The sequence below is a fragment of the Lolium perenne genome, chromosome 3 (genome assembly GCF_019359855.2).
Source record: "Lolium perenne isolate Kyuss_39 chromosome 3, Kyuss_2.0, whole genome shotgun sequence".
Classification (NCBI taxonomy): domain Eukaryota; kingdom Viridiplantae; phylum Streptophyta; class Magnoliopsida; order Poales; family Poaceae; genus Lolium; species Lolium perenne.
The window spans coordinates 348,703,915-348,726,690 of record NC_067246.2 but is presented as its reverse complement, the minus strand read 5'-3'; the positions used below and the strand labels follow the sequence as shown (position 1 = coordinate 348,726,690).

The following is a 22,776-nucleotide window of genomic DNA, read 5'->3' as shown; positions in this document are numbered from 1 at the left end:
TAAATGAAGTTCACCACCCACATTCTAAAATATTATACCTGCATTCGGAAAACGATGATTTTGTTTGACACTCTTTACTTTTTGGGTTATTCCTTTCTATAATATGAACTCCAATAAATGGAGGAAAAAATGTTGCATTTCGTTTGTGCCCATGTTGCACAATAATTAAGATGCAGGTGTATCTTTACACGATTGCTCCTTTTTCTTAGGGGGAAAACTCAGTTGCTCCTCAATCTACAGTTAATGCCAATGGAAACAAGATGCCATAGTACAAATAATCCTAATTGTGTTGTGGAGTAAATTCGAAAAACGGATGTATAATTATAAAACCTAATATTCTAACTTCTAAGGCAATAAAATCTCGATCAAGCTGAACCAGTGGTGCAAATCTCGTTTTTAGCAATCTGCGCTTTTTCTTAAAGGCTTATTACCAAAGGAAACAAGCTTACCTCGAGACAACGGAAATAAGACATGAAAGTAGCTAATCGGTTAGCACTTTAAGATTTCACATGACCTAGAAACTTATCTTTCCATGTGAAATCTTTCAGACGGATGTTTCATAATAGGATGTTTCATAATCATGTTAGCACTTCTAGTTCAACTTGCTCTGCATCTGTCTTATGTCCTACAACAATAAAGAGAACAATTGGTTACAAAAACATTATACTTGTAGCACGGGGAAATGGAGACATACAACAGCTGGGGAAAAATTAGAAAATGAAAGTTATTTAAGGAGTGGGAGCTCACAATTGCGTTTTATCTCATGATTCATGCTTAATATTTCCATATTGTCTCTAGAATGAACTTTCAGAGCAACTGGTAATGAGAGAATCTTAACTAAATTGAATAGTAGCTAATGTGAAATGCTCATAGTAAATAATCAGTTAAAATACAGCAAAATGAACAAAATCCCAAGTAAAGAAAATAATCAAATTATAGATAGAGAACAAGATCACTTAAAAATCATGCTGAACTAAAACAATATCTGTTGTGAATATCTAACAAGTGAAAATTCGTAATAAAAAAAGGTCCCCTGAATGGGCTCATATTTGGTCCTCTCATGTTTGTAGCCACAAAACATAACATATTAGAAGCATGTGCTACGCACACAGCGTTTTGATTTGTACAATATAAACATGTGAGATGAGAAAGCTTGATGCGCAGCAAACTAACATGGTACCAGATTAAGCATACAAGAATAAGACAAAAAATCATGGTCAACCAGGAGAGAATGATTTCTACATGCCATCTAAATCCAAAAGTTTGGTTTTTCACGGGCAGCCCCCATGCCACTAAAACATGGAAATAAAGGTAATTGCTCCTATTAACTAACCTACTATCACAATAAGAGAAAAAATTCCAAGGCTTCAAGGATCATTTATGTATATATAGAAAGCGATATGCTAAATAGAAATTACTACTTACCACACATCGTTACTCCGTTAACACATCTAGCTCACAACAGTACTCATTTAATCGACAGAGCGGCAGCTAACTGTTCCGAATTGGGCAGATCTGAGCTGAGTTGTACCTGCAAAATATCTTCCTTCACCTAAATCTTTCATCAATTGTATATTTTGTCTTACCATAAAAATCACCAAACAGATCTAAGCACCATAAGAAATAGTATCTTTATTTCTTGTAGCATGAGCTACATGAAGCTAATATAAAAAAATAGTTTTGATCCCTTGTTTAAAACTCAAAAATAACGGTGGTAAGCTAGAGACGTGGCCATATAACTCCATATAAATAATAAGAAGCCAGCAATAGTTCAAGTGTTTCAACAACTCACCGAGGCATCTAAGCAAGGATAAGAAGCCATCAATATACTTAAGCTGCTATTTTATAAGGTAGCTAACAGTTAAGTGATTTCACTTGAAATCCATCAATACCACTGAATGTAACCTGTGTGTGAATAAGAAATAAAGCCATCTTTAGTGAATGGGCGGAGTTTTTCATTTCTATGTAGTTTTGACTACACACAGTTGTTTGAAGAACACATACATAGTGATGAGATAATGCAGCACTTTCCCAGTCAGTATTCAGAAGGAGGAATGTCACGGGGAAAGGGATTATTGGTACAGATCGAGTACGCCACGAATCCCACGATCATCTATATATCAATATAAACATAATAACATATTTAGCAAGATATTCACCAATCCCCTGTAAGAAATAGAAATCAAACAACTGCATAGATTCAATCGAAGAGCATAGCTGGGTAAAACCTGATGCATAGGGCAGAAAATTAATAAGGACATTTGCTGCCCCTAGCACATCCACGAAACACATATCTGCAAAAAGAAAAAAGTGGGATAGATAAACGATTAAACATTACGAGTACAGACTGCTCACAGATGGAAGGCGGAGAACAACGGTTAGCCCTTACCTGTTCGGTACTTCGGTGTGGACTGTCAAGCATGCACCGTGGAAGATGATTGCCAGAGGTCGCCCCCGCCTTCTCCTTCTCTTGAACCAGAGACACCGCTGCATCCCCTGCCTCCTCCGCGTCGTCCTCGAGCCGTTGACGCCGCATCCTCATCCAGTCATCCTCTGCATCGCCCGCCGCCGTCGCCATCTTGCCCATAGTCGTCGCCGCCATGATTCTGCATAATTAAAAAAAAAGAATAACAAGATTCAGGAGCTATGCATTCCGGGGAAACAGAGGAAGAGAAAACAATCTGCAATAAGGTTAGGAGTGAGGAATCAGAGGAGACGGGCAAGAAATAAATCACGTCCACCACAAATTGAAAGAAAGGAAACGGCAAGAGCAGTAGTGGCGCACCTTCTGCGATTAATTGCACGAAGCAATTGCGGCCGCCACACACACGGTGCCTCATGGTCTTTCGAGGCGTTTGAAAGCCCACACAACTGAACCGATGAACTGGCCCAATCAGGCAATAACCACAATACGGCCCGATTCACAGGAGGACGTCCAGGTTGTTCTCCAGAGTAGCGGCCCCGTTATGTTGGGCCGACCAGAACACAAAGCATAGACCGAGTGAAAATGATCTGGAGTGTCAATTAGATCCATCGGACGGCTGATACTCTCAAAACGCTGTGAGAAGGCGTAGCTAGGTGAGTTTTACTGTTACTTAATTTCACTATCAGTTACAGTTTTGGTTATCTAATAATTTTATGAAACCCCATATCTATAGATGGCTTCATCAAGGTTGTGGTGTGCGTTATCAAGGTTCCATTACTTTTCCCGCAAAAAAAAAGGTTCCATTGCGTTGTTATATTCATGTTTTGGACCGGGTCGTAATTCAATACTCGAATGACCATTAGTCCATCGATTACCAGATTTCATGAAAGGAGTTAAATGAAGTAGTATACAAACATGCATGTATTTTACTATATATACTGTTGTATTTTACTATATATACTATGTAATAGGGACTTTATGCGTGTTCTTCTTGATGGTTCACACCGCAATCAAATTTATTGAGATGGCAGCTTGTAGTACCCTGACTGACATTACATGAATGCGATGGCCGGCCAGTCCTACCTTCTTGTTTTTGACACTTGGCCGGTCCCCAGCATTTCGACGGTTTACACTGACATCCGATATGTTCGTTTGTGGACGTAATATTTCTGAAATATCTCTTTTGGTATATTATTTATGAAATTTGGTTAAATAACCTCCAGCATCGCCATCACCACCGACTAGTAGAAAAAGAGCCTTTAGTCCCGGTTCATAAGGGGCTTTAGTCCCGGTTGTGCAACCGGGACTAAATAACTGGGACTAAAGCCCACCCCCTTTAGTCCCGGTTGTTTACGAACAGGGACTAAAGGTCCATCCACGTGGGCCGGTTAGGAACTGGGGTTGGTGCACCCTTTACCAACCGGGACTAAAAGGTTCTGCAGGTTTAGGGTTTAAACTCTAAATCTGGTTTTTATTTTGTTGTGTTTTTATTTCTTTTATATTTTATTTTGTGTTTTATTTTAATTTCAAAGAAGTTTCAGTACACATATTCTACGCTAGTATATACACGTTACATGTTGATGCATATGAATATACAATTTCAAACAAGTTTGAAATTTCAAACAAGAAGAATTCAAGAGAGGAATATATAATATTCAATCTCTTGTGACCATATATACAATTTCAAACAAGTTTCCATATACAACTGTTTAATTAAATTTACGGCATTAGAAGTTCTTCGTCCTCGAAATAGTGTTGTCCATTAGGATGGAGGACCTCCCTCATCATAAATCATGCTAATTTCTCTTGAATTGATCGGAAGCGAGCTTCTGGATTAAGCTTCTCCCGCAAGTCACACATTCGCAAGTTGATATCCTCAGCCCTCCGCTCAGTGGTGTATGTCCGGATGAACTCACAAACGTAGTATCCACATAGATTGGTCCTCTTTGGCTGCCTTGGAACATTAGCTACCCTTTTAAATGTTAGCTCCTCTTTGAATTCACCGGTTACATTCTTTATGAACCGTTTCCAAACCCTGCGGGGCAAAGAAAATGAACAGGGGAGTTATTAATTACTTGATATCAGGAAATGAACGAAAGAGGCCGATATAGTGCGCAAATGATTGAAAATAATTACTTTTGCAATATTTCTCTTATGTCGCACCAATGCTTTTGGGCCATAATCAGAGAGTCCATGAATTTAACTCTGGAGTTGTCAAATTGAATTATTAGCAGAATCCAGTGAAACCTGCGGACACGTTACATGCACAGTCATGCATAACTCATCGGTTACAAATAACATGGAGTAAACAAAAAAAATGTGTACAAGATAGAAACACTCACCCAAAATGGTAAGGAAATAGAATTTCACTTTTGAGTTCCTGGTTTTTAAGAAACATGTACATGTCACTCTCCACGTCTTGGGGGTGATTTTGTAACACATGTCCATTAATGATATGTGGGTCAATGAACCCAACATCATAGATATTATTTTTTTTTTTTGCATTCCCCAAGCTTCATTCTGCATAATAGCGTACACAAGAATATAGTTAGGATAATATAGTGCAGACAATGAACGAGATGAGCTAGAGATTTAATTATAGAAATAAATCACTTATAGAACGTAGCAACTTAGAAGAGATTTGTCGAGCTCGCGCAGATTGAACAACTGGAACAATTCACTCATATGAACTTGTATAAAGTAATGTTTGAAGTGATGCTCCTCTCTAACTTCCGCATAAATATATTCTTTACCGGCCTTATTTTTTATGAAATCATTCTAGTACCAGAGGAGCAGATTTCGCATTTGTGTTGGTAGACTCGCTTTCTGCGCAGGCTCGACGAGAGGCCCCTTCGGCACATATGTAAATGTTACCTCACTTATTGGCTCATCCTCAAGGCCTAACAATGCACGAAGAGTCATAACGAACTCGGCCGCTCTTTCTTTGGCCGCCGTTACAGTCATTTGCTGTGCTCTAGCAGCTGCTAGGATAGCGGGGTCCAATAGTTCCATGTCCTTATCCATATCGGCTCTGAAGGACGTACCGGAAGGAGCGACTTTCACTATGAGTGGGGGGATCGATTGTTTTTTCTATGCCCCGAGCTGGAAAACTTGTTTCCCGCATTTTTTACTTGTTGGTTTCTTCTCCGGCAAGTCTTTTTCCTTTGTCAAGACTTTTTTCTTCTGCAATGATTGTTGCCTAAGAAATTCACGTTCATAGTCGTCTGGCTGATTCTGTCGAAATTGGGGCGGTGCCGTCAAAAACCCCTTAGCCCACTTCTTTTGCTTCTCAGTATATACCGGCTTGGGCTCAGGCTCTTTTTTTGCCTTGACTTCCGTCTTCCATTTCTCATACTGAGCAGCCGTGGTCGCTTCGTTTTCCTCGACACTAATTTCCCAAGGTCTCGGGAAAAGAGGCTTCAGTGATGGCGTTGGTACCCTTGTGGTCTTAGGTACATGAGGCTCCGGGTTAATAATCCAGGAGGTTACCTTGCTGCCCTCCTTAACCCCTGCTTCTGCTTCTTCGCCGAATGTGGACTGGGTGGCGGCGTCGGGTTACCCGCCGGAGGTGGACTGGGGGGCGGCGTCGGCTTACCCGCCGGAGGTGGACTGGGGGGGCAGCGTCGGCTGACGTGAAGGAGGTGTAGGTAGACCACCACCACCGGAGGAGGGTGGACTTGGGTGATTCCTCGGGGTCGGTGGCCTTGGCTCCGAGCCTGGAAAATTGATGTACTTCTTTTGCCATAGAATGATTTGGCCCTTGACATCTCCAAGTCTCACATCCCCTTCGGGTGTAGCATAGTCAATCTCCAGGTCCTCATACCCTTCGACTATGTCATCCACCGTGACACGAGCATAGCCAGCTGCAATGGGATTGTTGTGGTGGAGTGCTCCAGGTTTACAAGGTAAAGCGGTGCCGATCGCCACCTTGAAGGAAATGTTCCTCATTGGCTGATGTAGCTCACATTCTTTCATAATGTCATGTACATCGTCCACGGGGTAGCGAGGCCCCGGTGCACCATCGATCGTCGGTGCATTAGCACCAGCCGGGACCTCCGTGGAAGCCATGCTGCTTCTCCGCTGCTGGCTTCCGACATCCGCTGCATGATCTTCATGCGGCCCTGCCGATCTGCTTGTTGCTAGTACTTCATGCACCATCTTCTTCACATCAAGTAGTTCCCTTTCCAAGTTCCCCAGACGATCTGCATCCCGGTCCGTCTTTCTCTTACGGCTTTTGTAACGGTACGGGTCATTGTCCCGGGGAAACCCTTCTTTCCACGGAATGGCGCATTTGCCTCGTATACGTCATGGGTGTTCAGGATTCCCGAGGGCTAGTGTCAGCGGGTCGTTCTCTCTATTGACCTTGATCTTCCCCACTTCAGCTTCGGACATTGCGTCAATAAGGGCGGCGGTGGGAGTAAACACTTTCTTCCGGTGAACACACCTCCCTGTGTCCGGGTCTAGCGATCCCCCATGCCCGTACCACCAGCTTTTGGCCCTTAGGTCCCATCCCTCTGTACCTAGAGGGATTCCTCGATCCCTCAGGCTGATCTCCATCTTCTCCCACTTAGGCAACGAAGTGCGGTATCCTCCTGGCCCCATAATATGATGGTACTCTTTTTTCTGAGAATTTTCCTTATTTTTTTTCTATATGGCCTTTGCATGCTCCGATTCCTTTTGCTTCACAAATTCGGGCCACACCTCTCTCAGTCTCTCATACTGTCCTTTGAATTCCGGAGTCTTTTTCTTCGAGACATAGTCCCGGACTAAATTTTTCTTGAAGGTCCGGAATGCTTCGCCCATCTTCTTAAGAGCGAACTCTTTGACTAGCCTTCTCCTCTCAAGTCCACCCGGAATCACATTACCCTCTTCATCGTGTTTGTTGTATTCCGGAGGTAGAGCGAAATGTTCCATAAGTTTTCTCCAACAATCCTTTTTTGTTCTCTTGTCGACAAAAGTAAAACCAACACGTGCCTTCTTTGGCTCATTCCATTCCTGGAGGGTGATTGAGATGTTGTCTCTAGCAACCACTCCGCATTGGTTGATAAACTTTGTCAAGTGCTGTTTGGGCTCCAACGGCCTGCCATTTTCATCGACAACATCGATGGTCAACGTTTCTCCAGGTTTCATCGTTTGGGTTCTGCCACGCGGCTTTGCAGTCGATTTGCTCGATCCAGAGGGCTAAAAAAAGAAAGAGTCGTGTTAATACATATTTACTGAAATCACTAAATTTGTATCACCAGAGGCTCAATGTATATATATACCTCGCCGGAGGTGGTTGTTTGCAATTCGGGATCGTTGTTTGTTTGCCCTCCAGCAAACGTTTCAATGTCCATGCCTTGACCGAAACCTTCACCTTCATCGTCAAGGTTTAGATATGAAGAAACATCGTCTTCTTCATCTTCTGGCGGCACATAGGGAATATCACCGTTTATGATGCCGTTTATATGTGCTTCAGCATCCGGATCATAATTATCCAAAATCGGGTCTCTATCGTCCGCCATATGTCACTCCTGAAGACATAGTATGCAGTATATAAGAACATCATTGTAACGAATGAATATACTCTGCTAAGTAAAGGAACATATTCTGTAAAAACTAATTCTATAAACCGATTGGTGTGGATGATGAAAGAGGCAGGGATAACCCGATTTCACTAACATTCATCCGAAACGGTGGCTCGGCTTGTCCAACAAAACGTGATAGATGAGGCAAACCACTTCTGGCTCCCTCCTCTAGCCTCATCGCCAAAAAGTTTTTTCGCGATGATTTGCTTGCTCACCACCCGCGAAAGAAAAGAAAACCCTCAACCGATATTTTTTTCCATCTCTTCTCAATCTTCTCTCGTGAGTCATGGGCGGAGCGGACAAATATTAACGTGTGGCATGAGGAGGCGGTGGCGGAACTACTCTGAATGGTGGCGAAAGGTACTTCCCTTCCTATCCCCTCTATTCCTTGGTCTGCGGTGGGGCTACTCCTCCCGGCTCGCATCTATGTCTCGGTTGGCGTCGGGGAGTGCCGAGATTAGTACGGCAATTAATGGAGGTCAGAAAAATGGCTACAACTAACAATTTGTAGCCAACTTGTGGGGCCGGATAGGGTTAGTACAGTGCAAATACAACAAATACTCGCCGGTCACATAGTGCAAATACAAAAAATATAGTGCAACTACAACAAATAAAATGCAAATACAATAAATTAATCATCTCATGCATGGGGCCGGGTAGCTACCGAGGGTGGCGAGGGCGCAGCTGCGAGGGCGGCGAGGGCGGCGAGGCGATGGGTCGACGTACGGCGAGGGCGGCTTCGTCTTCGATCGGCGCCGGCGAGGCGACGGCACGGCGAGGGCGGCGCGGCCAGGGCGCGCGGCTGCGAGGGCGCGCGGCGCGAGGGTGCACGGCGAGGGCGGCGAGGACGGCAGCGCGACGTCGGCGAGGGTGGCGAGGCATCTTCTTCGATCGGCGGCCGCGGCGTCTTCGACTGGAACTGATGAAATGCGAGGCGACGGGGGGTACTATATAAAACTAACTATATAAAACTATACATAAAACTAACTATATATTTCACTAACTAAAAAACACATAAAAGAAAACAGTAAAAAGACAGAGTAAAAAATAGTAAAACAAAAAAAAGAAGGGGCGCGTAGGGGGGTCTCACCCGCTTCGGCGTCGGAGAGGCCAGTGGCGGTGGCGCGTCAGAGAGGAGGCGGGGCGTCAGAGGTGGCGGCGCGTCGACAGCGGTGGCTGGCGTCCGAGAGGTGGCCACGGTGCGGCGGCGAGAATGGCCGGCGCGCGCGCACAAGCGGCGGCGCGCAGCGGCGAGCGCAGCGGAAGCGGTGGCGGTGGTGGTGGTGGCGTCCGACGGCGACGGCGCGTGCAGCGAGAGGTGGTGGCGGCGGCAGAAAATTTTGGCAGCCTGACGGCGCGAAATTTGCCAAGTCCCCGGGTGATCTGCGTGAGGAAGAAGAGGGCTGCCGTTTTAACTTCACACCCCTTTAGTCCCGGTTGGTGAGAGCAACCAGGACTAAAGCCTTTTTCCCTGGCTTTTGGTTCCCACGCGAAAAGTCTTTTGTCCCGGTTGCTCTCACCAACCGGGACTAAAGGGTCCCGGTTGTTCTCACCAACCGGGACTAAAGCCTTTTTTTCAAATCAGAACTAATTCATTTCAAATAATATATCAAACTGTTCAGAAAAATTCATAACTAATTCATTTCAAATCAGAAAAATACAAATAGTATATCAAAATATTTAGAAAAATAAAATCTTATAATATAAATCTTCCAAATGTTTGGTGTCAATTTTTCCCCGCCTTATTTCTTCCCGCCAATTCTTCCCACCGCTTCCCGCCTCTGTCTTGCCCTACCTCCTATCTTCCCGCCATTTCTTTCCACCGCTTCCCGCCATTTCTTCCCGCCTCTGTCTTCTCGCCTCCTGTATTCCCGCCATTTCTTCCCACCGCTTCCCTCCATTTCTTCCCGCCATTTCTCACTATATATATGTAGCCCGGCTTGGCCACACCATTATCATATCTCTACAATCTCTCATCACTCTCCCTGTTGGGGGGATGACCCCCGGTATGCCAAAGGCATGCCAAACCGGATGGTTTGAGCCATCAAGGTACCGGTTTAAAAGTTATTCCGGATAAAAAGAGTTGGCTCTGTGCAAAGTGGATCATGCCGGTATCCCAGGAGGGGTATACCGGAACCGGCTAAGAAGGTACCGGAGTACCGGTACAAGCTACACTGTAGCACGTCGGCAAGGCTGGTCAAAGATTCTCTCAAGAGCTAGAGGACAAGGATGAGCAAAGCACTTCAGCTTTAAACGAAGCCCTGACGCCTAAAGCAGAAGGTGACGTAAAAGGTACCGGAGGATGTCACCGCTCCTGATTAAAGAGATACCGGCGTCACCGGTAGCCAAAGTGGCTTTGTAAAGTAGTTTGTCTAGTCAAAGATGCCATTAGGGTTTCCTAGGGTTTCTTCCCCTGTAAGCCACCCTCTCCCCTATATAAGGAGAGGGGGCACACCCTTGCACGGGTATCTGGCAACTAGTATCTGACGTTCAACTGATAAGCTGTAGTGTGTTACGTGTATCCACAAACCTGTAACCTCTTGTGATCAAGGAATAGAGAGATCTGAAGGAGGAGTAGTTAGTGTGTTCTTTTTCTTCTACCTCTGGCCAAGGCCAAGTTCTTCAGGAAAGCATCCGGCTATCCTTCCGGAAACCCTCCCCCGAATTCTCTAGCGCACATTCGGCCCCAACTCAAGCCATCCCATGGCATCTGTCTGTTCACCACGACGATAGTTGGCGCCCACCGTGGGGCCAGCAGCTGCGCTTGCTGGAGTTCATATTCGGGCGGGCCTCCTCACCGTCTCCGGCGAGCTTGTGGTGTCTGGCCTCGTCCAGCGCCTCGGCTCGTTGGACTTCATCAACGACAATGCGGGCTGCTTCGCCAACGGTGGTAAGTTCCCCAAGAACGGCAGCATCATCGAGTTCGGCAGCCTCCACGTCTACTACGGCACCGTCCTCGAGCGCCAGTGCCTCTCGCCGGTGCTGGTGGCTCCGGACCCGCCAAGATCTGCAGTTCGCAGCGGCCACGCCGCCGGCAGCGTGGAGGTGCTGGTGGTTGGTGCGGCTGGCGCCGGCAAGGAACCTGCGGCGGAAGGCGCTGGACAGACAAGGTCTACGCGCACGGCCAAGCCACCAACCGAGCGCGACCAGGAGGTTGCGGGTGCATCTGCAGCGCCACCGGAGACTCCTCTCCAAGCGGCCATGAACGTGCTGGCGACGCCCATCGCGCAGAACATCGATCCGGCAGCGGCTCAGGCAGAGCTGGAGGCGCAACGCCAGAAGCTGCTCTCCGGCGGCGCGGACATCATCCGGGCGCAGCGCGAGCTGAACCTAACCCTACGTGAGTATAACGCTGCCCATGGCTTTGCTTCTGTTAGCGCTCAACCTGCTAGAGTGCCGGAAAACCGGCTTAGAGCTCGCAATCTAGATCAGGATCTGCGTAAGGAGATTCTTACCGGTAAAAGTGCCTCTGCATCTGTGAGCATTGTAGAGAAACCTAAGTACAGTAGTCCGGATAAAACAATAAAAGCTGCTAGGGCTGCTGTAGAGATGTGTGATTCGCTTACCGGAGATGCTTTAGCAAGACAACAAGATCGTGTCAGGGAGTTGCTTGACATAATACAGGAGCAAAATGCTGAGCAGCTTGCTAAAATGAACAAAGCTGCAGCGTCAAAATCTGTGCGTTCGGCAAAGAATGCCGGAAGCAAGTCCCATGGGCAGGCATCGTCCCCCCATCCGGACAGAAGACGAGAAAAAGATGTGAATGCACAGCAAATGACTGTGTATGATCCGGTACTTGCCGGAAAACAACAAGCCGGGCAACACGAGGCCGGAAGAAAAACCCAAGGGGCAGTACGTGGCTATGCCGGAAATGGCTATGCCGGAAAAGATTATGCCGGCAGAGGTGAAGCCGGGCAAAATTATCGCGCGGCAAGAGCAGCGTACGATGAGGAGGAAATGCCTCCGCCAAGGTACCGGCAGGCAAGAGCCGCGGTACCGGAACGTTACGATGAAGCTGATTCCGGAACTGAGAGAGTAGCAGCCTACCGGAACCCTTTGGGGGTACGCGTAGGAGAAAGATGCCTGCCAGACCGGGATGCGAGGCACAGGCTGGACAGAGTATATTTATCCGAGATGATCGAGGCAGAAGGTCCTCCGGGTCCAAAATGCTTTGGCCCACGAATCATGAAAGAGGAACCACCGGTTCGCAACTTCCAGTTGCCCCGCGACACAAAAACATACGATGGCACCACTAAGCCGGAAGATTGGCTTGCGGATTATGTTACCGCGGTATACGTCGCTGGCGGCGGAGGAACCGTAGCAGGTGGAGGAAACCGGCGTTGGGCCATGAGAATTGTGCCATCCTTCCTGGTAGGACCGGCACGCATTTGGCTTAACAATCTGCCGGCGGGGAGCATAAATGGTTGGATAGACTTTGAGGAAGCTTTTGTAAGCAACTTCAGCAGTACGTACCGGAGGCCAAACAGGCCGCAGCAGCTCGCCCTGTGCGTACAGCGCTCGAATGAAACATACCGGGATTACCTGACCCGGTGGAACTCCACAAGGAACTCCTGTGAGGGGGTAATCGAGGCACATGCCATTGCTTGGTTTTGCAATGGGTGCAGAAGAGGTTCACCGCTGTGGCAAAAGCTGCAGAGGAACATGCCGGTAACTTTGGCAGAGATGATACGTGTGGCAGATAGCTACGCATTGGGAGACCCAATGCAGCCGGCGGTTCAAGCGGAACCGGCACAAACGAGCCAACCGCGCCATGATCAATACCGGGATAACCGGCATAACAAAAGAAGGGAAGATTTTCCGGATCGGAGGTATAGCCCGCAGCAAGTTGCCGCGGTGCAGGATAATTCCGGCGCCGGCGGAAGCCAGAGACAAAAAACCGGATCGCAGCCATAGGCGGGTCCTAAAAAACAATGGGTTGAAAAGAAGCCGTGGCAAAACGATGAGAAGTACACCATGGAATCCGCAATGGATCAGCCGTGCCGGTGGCACACACCAAATCCCGCAAGACCCGCGAACCATTTGACAAAAGATTGCACTTGGACAAAAAGATTGATGGAAAGAGGCATGATGAAAGATGCCAGGGACCAGGGTACCGGAAGACTTCCACCACCACCCCCGCTTACCGGAGCAAACGCTTTACCGGTACAACCTCAGCCAAACTGGCAGCAGCAGCAACAAGTTCATCAGGTGGCACAAGGTATTAACCAAGCTCCACCACCGGCACCTTTAGGCCGGAATGTTTATCAGGATCCGGACATGTGCTGTGTTGTGTTCGTAACTGAGCCAACAGACAAGCAAAGCATGCGTCGCCGTTCCATGGAAGTGAACGCAGTGATACCGGCAGTTCCAAAATACATGCTGTGGTCGGATCAGGAAATTACCTGGTCATCCAAGGATCACCCTAAGATCATGCCGAATCCGGGTGGTTACGCTCTCGTTGTGGACCCAATCATGCATGGGCCAACGGCTCGTGTCAAATTCAGCAAGGTGCTGATAGACAATGGGAGCAGCATAAACATTATGTACCGGCACACCATGCACACGCTTGGCATAACAGAAAACATGCTTCAGCCCACTCACACAACATTCCACGGAATCGTTCCGGGGTTGTCCTGTTCGCCCATGGGAAAAGTCCGGGTGGATGTATCGTTTGGGGGACGTGATAATTGCCGGGTGGAAAATCTTCTGTTTGAGGTGGTGGACCTAGACAGTCCTTACCATGCACTGCTGGGGAGACCGGCATTGGCTGCGTTCATGGCCTCAACTCACACGGCGTATCTTAAGATGAAGATGCCGGCACCCAACGGTCCCTTGACTGTGGTGGGAAACTACAAAGTGTCGCTGGAAACTGCTTCTGCCGGATCAAATCTAGCTGAATCGCTGGTGATAGCGGAAGAAAAAAGGAGAATGCAAACCGCAGTTGCGCTGGCTCAATCCTCCCAGCTGAACTTAGCGGCAATGAGCGGCCAGCTTGGCTCACCGGCTTTCAAGCCGACAAAAGAAACGAAAGACATTGTGCTGGATCCGGCTTACCCAAAGCGTACCGTCCGTATCGGTGCCGGCCTGAGTGAGGCATAGGAAAGCGTGCTCGTCAACTTCCTCCGTGAGAATCGGAACATCTTTGCCTGGTCCACTGATGACTTGGTGGGTGTGCCGAGGGAGTTGGCTGAGCACTCTCTGAATGTCCGGAAGGACGCGAAGCCGGTGCGGCAACCTTTACGCCGGTTTGCTGAAGATAGGAGGAAGATCATTGGAGAAGAAGTAACAAAGTTGCTGGTTTCCGGCTTCATCGTGGAGGTATTGCATACTGAGTGGCTAGCCAATCCGGTGCTGGTCGAGAAGAAAAAGGAGGAAGACCCAAAAGCTCCAAAGGTGTGGCGCATGTGCATCGACTACACCAACCTGAACAAGGCTTGCCCGAAAGATCCTTTTCCTTTACCCCGGATTGATCAAGTGATCGATTCTACTGCTGGCTGTGAGCTGTTGTCTTTCCTGGATGCTTATTCCGGTTTCCACCAAATTCCCCTGAAAAAGGAAGATCAAATAAAAACTGCGTTTATTACCCCGCACGGGGCTTATTGCTATGTCACTATGCCATTCGGTTTGCGCAACGCTGGTGCAATGTACCAGCGCTGTATGCAAAAATGTTTGTTTGATCAAATTGGAAAAAATGTGCAAGTCTACATGGACGATGTCGTCATAAAAACTAAAGTAAAAGAAACCTTGATCAACGATCTAAGGCAAACATTTGACAACTTGAGAAGGTTCCGGATGAAACTCAATCCGGCAAAATGCACTTTCGGTGTTCCTGCCGGTAAACTGCTTGGTTTTCTCGTGTCAAGCCACGGAATAGAGGTTAATCCGGTAAAAATCCGGGCCATCGAAAGAATGACCATACCGCGAGATCTCAAAGATGTGCAGAGGTTTACCGGAAGCTTGGCATCGCTAAGCCGGTTTATAAGCCGGTTGGGCGAAAAGGCCTTGCCGCTGTATGCTTTGATGAAAAAATCCGATACCTTTGTCTGGACCCCGCAGGCAGACGCTGCGTTCAAAGAACTAAAGAAAATGCTAGCAACTGCACCGGTATTGGCTTCACCTTTGGAAAGGGAACCCATGCTGTTATGCATAGCAGCAACGAACCGGGTCGTGAGTGTTGTGGTTGTGGTAGAAAGAGAAGAGGAAGGAAAAACCGTGCAAAGGCCGGTATACTACCTGAGCGAGGTGCTCTCCCTCTCAAAACAAAACTATCCTCACTTCCAAAAAATGGCCTACGGCGTGTACATGGCCGCCACCAAGCTCAAGCACTACTTTGAAGAGCACCCCATGACGGTGGTGAGCGAGGCACCCATTTCAGATATCATGTGCAACAAAGATGCTAGCGGCAGGATTGCCAAATGGGCAATTCAGCAATCACCGTATGTACCGGTATATGAGAGAAGAGAAGCCATAAAATCACAAGCCTTGGCTGATTTTCTGGGCGATTGGGCGGAAATGCAATACAAACCGCCGGAACACAAAATAGAATACTGGAAGATGCACTTTGACGGATCCAAACTCAAAGAGGGTCTAGGTGCCGGTGTAGTTCTTACTTCACCTAAGGGAGATCACCTCCGGTATGTTCTGCAAGTGCACTTCAGGGCATCGAACAATGTTGCTGAGTATGAGGCTCTAATTCATGGGCTCAAGGTCGCAAAAGAAATCGGTGCACACCGGATCATTTGCTACGGTGATTCAGATCTTGTGGTGCAACAATGTTCCGGAGATTGGGACGCAAAAGATGCCAACATGGCCTCATACCGGTTTCATGTGCAAAAGATTGCCGGATTCTTCGAGGGATGCGAGTTTCACCATGTGCCGCAGGCAGAAAATGAAGCCGCGGATACGCTCTCTAAATTGGGCTCCTCCAGGCAAGAAATCCCTCCCGGTGTAGCTTTGGCTCACCTAAGGGTGCCATCAATTAAACCAAGTCCGGAGTCTGAATCAATCTTTGTACCGGAGTCACACGTTGTGCCAATGGACATTGACGAAGGAAACCCGGGGACTGTTCCGGTAAACTCGGGGACTACCGGATCCAAGCCGGAAGAAGCTATGCTGGTGGACAGTATGGAGGTGGACGTACCGGTATTTCTGGTTCGGGAAGCACCAACCTGGGTTGAACCTATTAAGGAATTCCTGATCAACGGCAACCTGCCGGTTGACGAAAATGAATCAAGAAGGATACAGAGGAGATCCAAGGCCTATACCATCATCAACGGAGAGGTATACAAAAGAAGTGTTACCGGTGTCCTCCAAAGATGTGTGGAACCGGAAGAGGGAAAAGAAATGCTGGTGGAAATTCACCAAGGAGAATGTGGGCATCATGCCTCATCAAGGGCGCTGGTGGCAAAGGTGTTCCGGCATGGGTTCTACTGGCCCACTGCACTGGAAAATGCTGAGGATTTGGTACGAAAATGCAACGGGTGCCAGAGGTACGCCAAGCAAAACCATACCCCAGCATCCGGTTTAAAAACTATACCGTTAACTTGGCCGTTCGCTGTTTGGTGCCTTGACATGGTTGGCCCATTCAAAACTGCGAGGAGCAGCTTTACCCACATCCTAGTGATGGTGGATAAGTTCACCAAGTGGCTTGAGGTGAAACCTATCGCAAAATGTGATGGGTACACGGCCGTGAAATTCTTGAAAGATGTTATCTTGCGATATGGATACCCGCATAGCATTATCACTGACAATGGCACAAACTTTGCTCAAGGTGAGTTCAAAAGATTTTGTGAGGATAACAATATCCGGTTGGATCTATGCTCAGTGGCACACCCGCAAGGCAATGGCCAAGTGGAAAGAACCAATGCTTTGGTGCTTTCCGGTATCAAACCAAGACTCATTGAACCACTTGAAAAGACACCGGGATGCTGGCTTGATGAGTTACCATCAGTGCTGTGGAGCATAAGAACAACACCGAACCGGTCTACCGGATATACTCCATTCTTCATGGTCTATGGGGCGGAAGCCGTGATACCAACCGATATCATTCATGATTCGCCAAGGGTTCAGCTCTATACCGAAGAAGAGGTAAAAGAGGCCCGAGAAAATGATGTGGACTTGCTAGAGGAAGCAAGAGAGCTGGCTTTGGCAAGAACAACCATATACCAGCAGAACCTCAGGCGCTATCATAGCCGGAAGGTTAATCCGAGAATGTTCCGGGAAGGGGACCTGGTGCTACGCCTAGTGCAGCGCACTGAGGGGCGCCACAAACTCTCGCCTCCCTGGGAAGGACCTTTCATTGTGAGCAAGGCTCTACACAATGATGCATACTACCTGATCGATGCACAGGAATCGAAGAAGGGAAAGGCGGACAGGTCAGGAGACGAGACCAAGCGCCCATGGAACATAGCTTTGCTGCATCCTTTCTATTCCTGAAGATGTGCTGTAAGAAGTTCTTTTTTGTACCTTATTTGCTATGAATAAAAGATGCCGGAACCTCGAATGAATCTCGGGGACTACCTCTACCGGAATCGCATGTAAACATGTTTATTTTTTCAGTTTACCGGTTGCTTAGTGAACGTTTTTTCTTTCCGGTTTAGTAGCGTGTCAAACTTACCGGAGTCTTCAACTCTGCTGCTGTCCGCAACCCGGCTTCATGGCAAGCAAGATAAACCGGTAGGAATTAAACACGTGAACCACGAAAAGAGGGAGTGGGAACGAACAATCCGGAAAAATTTAACTAACCCCGGTTATACCGATTTTTTGTGCAAAATTTCGAGTTATTTCTAAGTTCAAGAAAGTGCTTGCTTGGCAAAAGAACTTTGGAACTCATACGCCAAAAAACCCAGAGAGGTAGGCAGAGCCAAAGTAAAAGAACTAAGTGTGCATCGGATTGAATGCCGAAACAATTCTGGAATCTTCACAGTGCAAGATAAAAGCAAACGTTAAGTAAAATGCTAAGATAGCATACAAACTTAAACTTGATAAATTACCGGTATAGCTTACCGGCATAAAATGTTATAGCACAGCCAAAAAAGCAGCAGAGTATTATATTACATCATGAACCCCGGCATACCGGGGTAGAATTTAATGAACATTGTTTTGAGACAACAGGTGATACACATAATGAGATGTTCAAGCAAGCGGAGGCTGTGCGCCGGCTTCAGGGGCTTCCGGAGGAGCATCGCCTTGTTCCGGAGGGGCGTTGCCTCCTGCGGCTTCCTCATCCTGCTCGTCCTCAGCGTCTTCTTCGTCGTCGGAGATTTCGTCTCTGACGCCGGGAGGAGGAGGGATGAAGGTGCGCGTATGGGCAAACTCCGCAATCCGGTAGGCGCGGTCCTGGCGCTTGGCGGATAAGACTGGATCTGTATCTGTGGGCGCATCGCCGAGAAGGCTGTGGAAAGCGTCCAGATCCAATTCTTCGTACCAGGAGCAGGCGATGCGTAGTGCCGCATCCGCTCCGGCACGGGCCGCTGACCACTTCCATTCCCGGATCCTCCGGCAAGCGTCCTTCAGCCGGTCCGAGATAAGCGTCAGATTCACCGGAACAGCTTCCCCAGGCCACAGGACCTTGAAAATTTCTATGGCCCTCTCAGGCAGCTCGACCAGGTGCCGGTCCACAGCTCTCATGTGGCAGATCCGGGCGGCCAACGCCACAAGATGGTCATAGGGGTCCCAGGGCGCATCCGGATTGGTCATGGATTGCTCAGCCCTGCGTTCCGCCACCTTCTTGATAGCGTGCACCTGTGAATCTGGGAAGAGTTCTGCGGGAGGAAGAAGAAAAGAGAACCGGTATAAGAAAATGTTGCCGGTAAGAAAGGAAAAAGCTCGTAAGCAGAAAAGACAAACGGAACAAATATAAAGAGATCTTGCCGGAAAGGGAGAAGCTTTTAAGCAAAAGAAAAGAAAAAGGACTTACTGAAGGCCAGGGCATCGGCCTGCATGACCAACCGGTCATATTCGGCCTGATCTGTGGTGAGGATGCCGATCCGGTCTTCTGCCGCCTTCCGTGCCTTGCTCTGCTCCTCCAGCTCTAACCGCAGCACCTCGCTGTTGTGGGCGTACTCCTTCAAGGTGTCATCCAATTTAGTTTCAGCAGCAGCCTTGGCATCCTTGAGCTCCTGCGAGTGGCGGACTTCAGCCTCCATAAGCTTATCCTTCAGCTCGGAGAAGCGAGTCCTCTGAGCATCCAGAGCTTGTTGGTGCTCCTTGGCAAGCTGCTCCTTTTCAGCTGCAATCCGGAAGCAAAATGTTAACAGAAAGATAACCGGTAGATTAAAAAGACGGAAACCAACCGGAAAGGAAATGATACCTTTGAGCGTGGCGAGCTGGTCGGTGAGGTCCTTGACGGTGGCTTCCGGCACAGCTGGCGTGCAAAGAGTTTATATAAGTACTTAAAGGAAGAAGCAACCGGTAAAAAGAAGCCGGAGGCGCAAAAAGAACTAACCTTGGCATTTGCTGTGTGCCTCGGAAAGGTACCGGTGCTCCCACAGAAGCTCCTCAAAGAGTTGCTTCCGGGTGTCCAAGGTGCCCTGTTCAAGTTAAAAAGGTTCCGGTAAAAAGATGTCCGGTAAAAAAGGTGCCGGTATTAACAGGAAGTTTCGCGCTAAGAATTGCGCTCTCAACCCGAAACCCGGGGACTGGCTATGCCGGTTTCTTGTGTTTCTAACAAATTTTCGCGCTAAGAGCTGCGCTCTCAACCCGAAACTCGGGGACTGGGAAGATATATATAATCTTGAAAGAGTTAAAACCGGCATAGATTTAAAGAGTTGTGAAGTTTGTGCAACTTACCGCCACATTGTTGTTGGCGTCGTGCCACGCGGTGTCAAATTCTTTGACCGCGCGCCGCAGCCGGCCAAAGTGCTGCCCAGTGCTCCGGGGGCCGGCAGGATCAACCACCGGCAGCTTGTCCTTCCCCAGGCCAAGCGTCGCTGGGACAGATCCGCTCGATTCCACTTCTCAGCGTAATCGGCAAGATGGCCCAGGTCAGCTCCTCCGCGGGTGAGCTCGGTGATTCGGCCCAGCTGAGCTGAGGCCGTTTCTCCGGCCACAAGGGCGGCGCGGCTGGCGTGCAGTACAAGGGACCGCGAGCCGAAAGAAGGAGAGCTGGCGGCGCTGACCACCGCGGCAGGATCTTGCACGGGGAGCTTGGCGCCCTCCGGAGGCGTAGGCTTGGCGGTGGCAAGCTTGCCGGTAGGAGCAGCCGGTGGAGGCGCAGGAGCATCCGGTGCATCCTTTGCCGCAGAAGAGCTTGCCGGCGCGGAAGAATCCGGCACGGACTTGGAAGGGGAGGAAGTAGATGTCGTCGTCTTCTCCGGGACGGGAGGAACCAGAGGTTCCGCCCTCCCGGCATCTTCTGTGCCGGCGCCGATGTTGTTGGCGCCGGTGTCTTGGGCTTCTGGAGGGGAAAGAAAATCCTCCTCCGCGCGGTGATGGGAAGTTTCCGGGGCCGCGCGCCCCGCACTTGTATTGCCTCCCCGGGGGGAGGCTGGAGGTTTGCCGGCACCAGGTGGTACCGGACTTGGTTGAGGAGGAGGTGAGGCTCTGGCGGCGCCCTCAGAGCCTTCCGGCCTCATGCCGGTGGCACTCTTGGTAATCTTGAGCGCAGGGCTAAAAAGATAAAGAAAAAAGGAAGTTCAGAAAAAGCTTCCGGAAAAAGAATCGTGAAACAAACGGAAAGTAGAAACGGAAGCTTACCCGGAAGTAACCGGCATTTCCCGCTTCCGGTAACGCTTGGCCGTGACCTCTTTCCCGCCAACGATTTCCTTCCGGGAGCGCTTGGCGGGAGGAGCATCGCTCGTACCGGCTTCGGATGCCGGCGCTTTCTTCTTCTGGCCCCGGGAGGCAAGTTTCTCCAGGAACTCCGGGCCAACCTCTGCCTCCAGCGGGGAGACATGCTCCACAATCGGTGGGTTGGCGCTGGCTGAGGGGAGATCTGCAGAGAGACAATGTATAAGGTAGCGAAAAAATAAGATACCTAGGAACCGGAAGCTGCGGCTGAAAAGTTACCGGGGCATGAAGTGTGGGTCCTGCCCATCTTGTGCTTATGCCCAACTGCGTGAGGATCCGGATCCTCCTTGTCCAAGGCACGCTTGCGGATGGGGCCTTGTAATGCCTCCGCAGCAATGCGAGGAAAGCGCTCGCAGGCCTGAAGAAAGAAAAGAAAGATGGTTAGCAATGCGTTAAAAGATACCGGAACAACAATCCGGATTGTTCAGTTCTTACTTCAGCGGTTGGGGGATTCAGGGAGCAGAGGGGAAGGAAGCCCCACTCCCAGTCCATCGGCATGTCGGTTTGGCAAATTTGCCTAGCCTTGAGGACTACGTCTTCTTTGCTTAGTTGGAAGCTGGTGATCTTGGTCGGATCACGGCGGCCGCACATCTGGCTCATCTTGTGAGCCCGGCGCTGGAGAGGGAGCACCCGGCGTGAGATGAACGTCCGGATGATATCATCGGAACAGATGGCCGTGTCCTTCTTGAGCTTCTCCAGGAAGCGAACAATCCGGTTGGTTTCGATATGGTTGTTCCCCGGATTGAACGTCCAGTTGGCCTTTGATGGCGTCCCTGGTAGGTAAGCCGGCAGGTTGATGAAGTCAGCGGCGCCCTTGTTCTTCACGTAGAAGAAGGTCTGTTGCCATGCCCGGCATGACTCCAGACCGGAGAATTTGAAGAAGGGGCTCCCCTGGCGCGCGCTGATAATACAAGATCCGCACTGAACCGGAGGTTTTGGGTTGGGGATGTTCTTGCCTTGGACCGAGTTGATCCGAAGGCCAAAGAAGCGAGCAAAAGCTTCTTTTGTGGGAAGGAGACCTATGTAGGCCTCCATGAAAGAAACAAAGCAAGAAAGATAAAAGATGGCATTGCCAGGGAGATGATGGGGTTGGAGTTTGTAGAAATCAAGGAACTCCCGGAAGAAAGTAGAGGCCGGAAGGCCAAAACCACGCTCAAAGTGAGCAGAGAAAACTACGTATTCTCCGGCTTCCGGCGCGGGTTCCACCTCGCCGCGCGGAATCCGGCAAGATACTTCTGCCGGTATCCTTCGGGAGCGGTACAACCAGTCGATCTCTGGCTGCTTCACGTCGGAACCTTTCCAGGCTCCGCGGGTGATTGCCGCCAGGTTCGCACCGGAAGCTTGGCTGGAGCTGCTGGCTTCCTGGCCCCTTCCGGTTCCGGCCTCGGGAGCAGAAGAAGATGTGTTCATCCGGTCAATCTCGGCCTCGAGCCTGTCGGAGGCCCCGCTGTGGTGGCTGCTGCCGGCAGAGTCAGAAACGTACTCTCCGGAAGACATACCGGTCAAAAGGAGCTCAAGTCTACCTACAAACAAGTTTCCCCGGATCTACCCGCTCGCGAAGATCTACGAGTAAGAGAAAAAACAAAAGAAAAGAAGAGATAAATACCCTATCGGCCCAAGAACTGGAAAGCAAAAGGAAGAGAGTGTAGAGGCGTTGAGGCTAACCTGAGGCGGCGGAGGACGTTGAGGACAACGGTCACCGGAGATGCGGTGAAGATGAACGGCGGAGAAGAAGAGGAAGGAGTTGCCGGGGCGGCGCTCTGGACGGAAGCGGCGGAGAAGCTACGGCGAATCGCTGCGGGGCAAAGCCCTGCGGAGCTTCTTCGCGAGTTTTGACGGAGAGATGGACCTAGGCGGCGACCGGTGGCGAGAGAAGCGCAGAGGGCAAGGGCTCGAAGTGCTCTGGGAGTTGCGAGTGCGGGGAAGGAGACGAAGTGGAACCACCGCCCCCTTAAATAGAGAAAGGAGGTCGTGGGCCGGCAACCGCTGGGCCAC

At 49.3% G+C, this 22,776-nt stretch overlaps 1 protein-coding gene and 1 long non-coding RNA gene across 3 annotated transcripts; both read right to left on the bottom strand.

Moving 5' to 3' along the window:
- Positions 1 to 59: 59 nt before the first annotated feature.
- Positions 60 to 3,318, bottom strand: LOC127339010 (uncharacterized). Of its 2 annotated transcripts, XR_007874578.2 has the most exons (7): positions 2,786 to 3,318; positions 2,390 to 2,606; positions 2,229 to 2,294; positions 2,005 to 2,113; positions 1,793 to 1,905; positions 1,426 to 1,531; positions 61 to 625 (listed from the first exon to the last, which is right to left on the bottom strand). It is a non-coding gene; the product is annotated as an uncharacterized lncRNA (long non-coding RNA). The 2 variants fall into 2 exon arrangements; XR_007874577.2 differs by lacking the exon at positions 2,786 to 3,318 and having other exon boundaries at positions 60 to 625; positions 2,390 to 2,767.
- A 14,756-nt stretch (positions 3,319 to 18,074) lies between these two features.
- Positions 18,075 to 22,278, bottom strand: LOC127340547 (uncharacterized). Its single transcript, XM_071827742.1, has 9 exons — positions 22,015 to 22,278; positions 21,001 to 21,139; positions 20,689 to 20,926; positions 20,513 to 20,601; positions 19,783 to 19,922; positions 19,439 to 19,523; positions 19,304 to 19,357; positions 18,911 to 19,222; positions 18,075 to 18,755 (listed from the first exon to the last, which is right to left on the bottom strand). The coding sequence occupies exons 1-9, from the start codon at positions 22,276 to 22,278 to the stop codon at positions 18,127 to 18,129; spliced, it is 1,950 nt and encodes a 649-aa protein (XP_071683843.1). The 3' UTR covers positions 18,075 to 18,126.
- Positions 22,279 to 22,776: the final 498 nt, after the last annotated feature.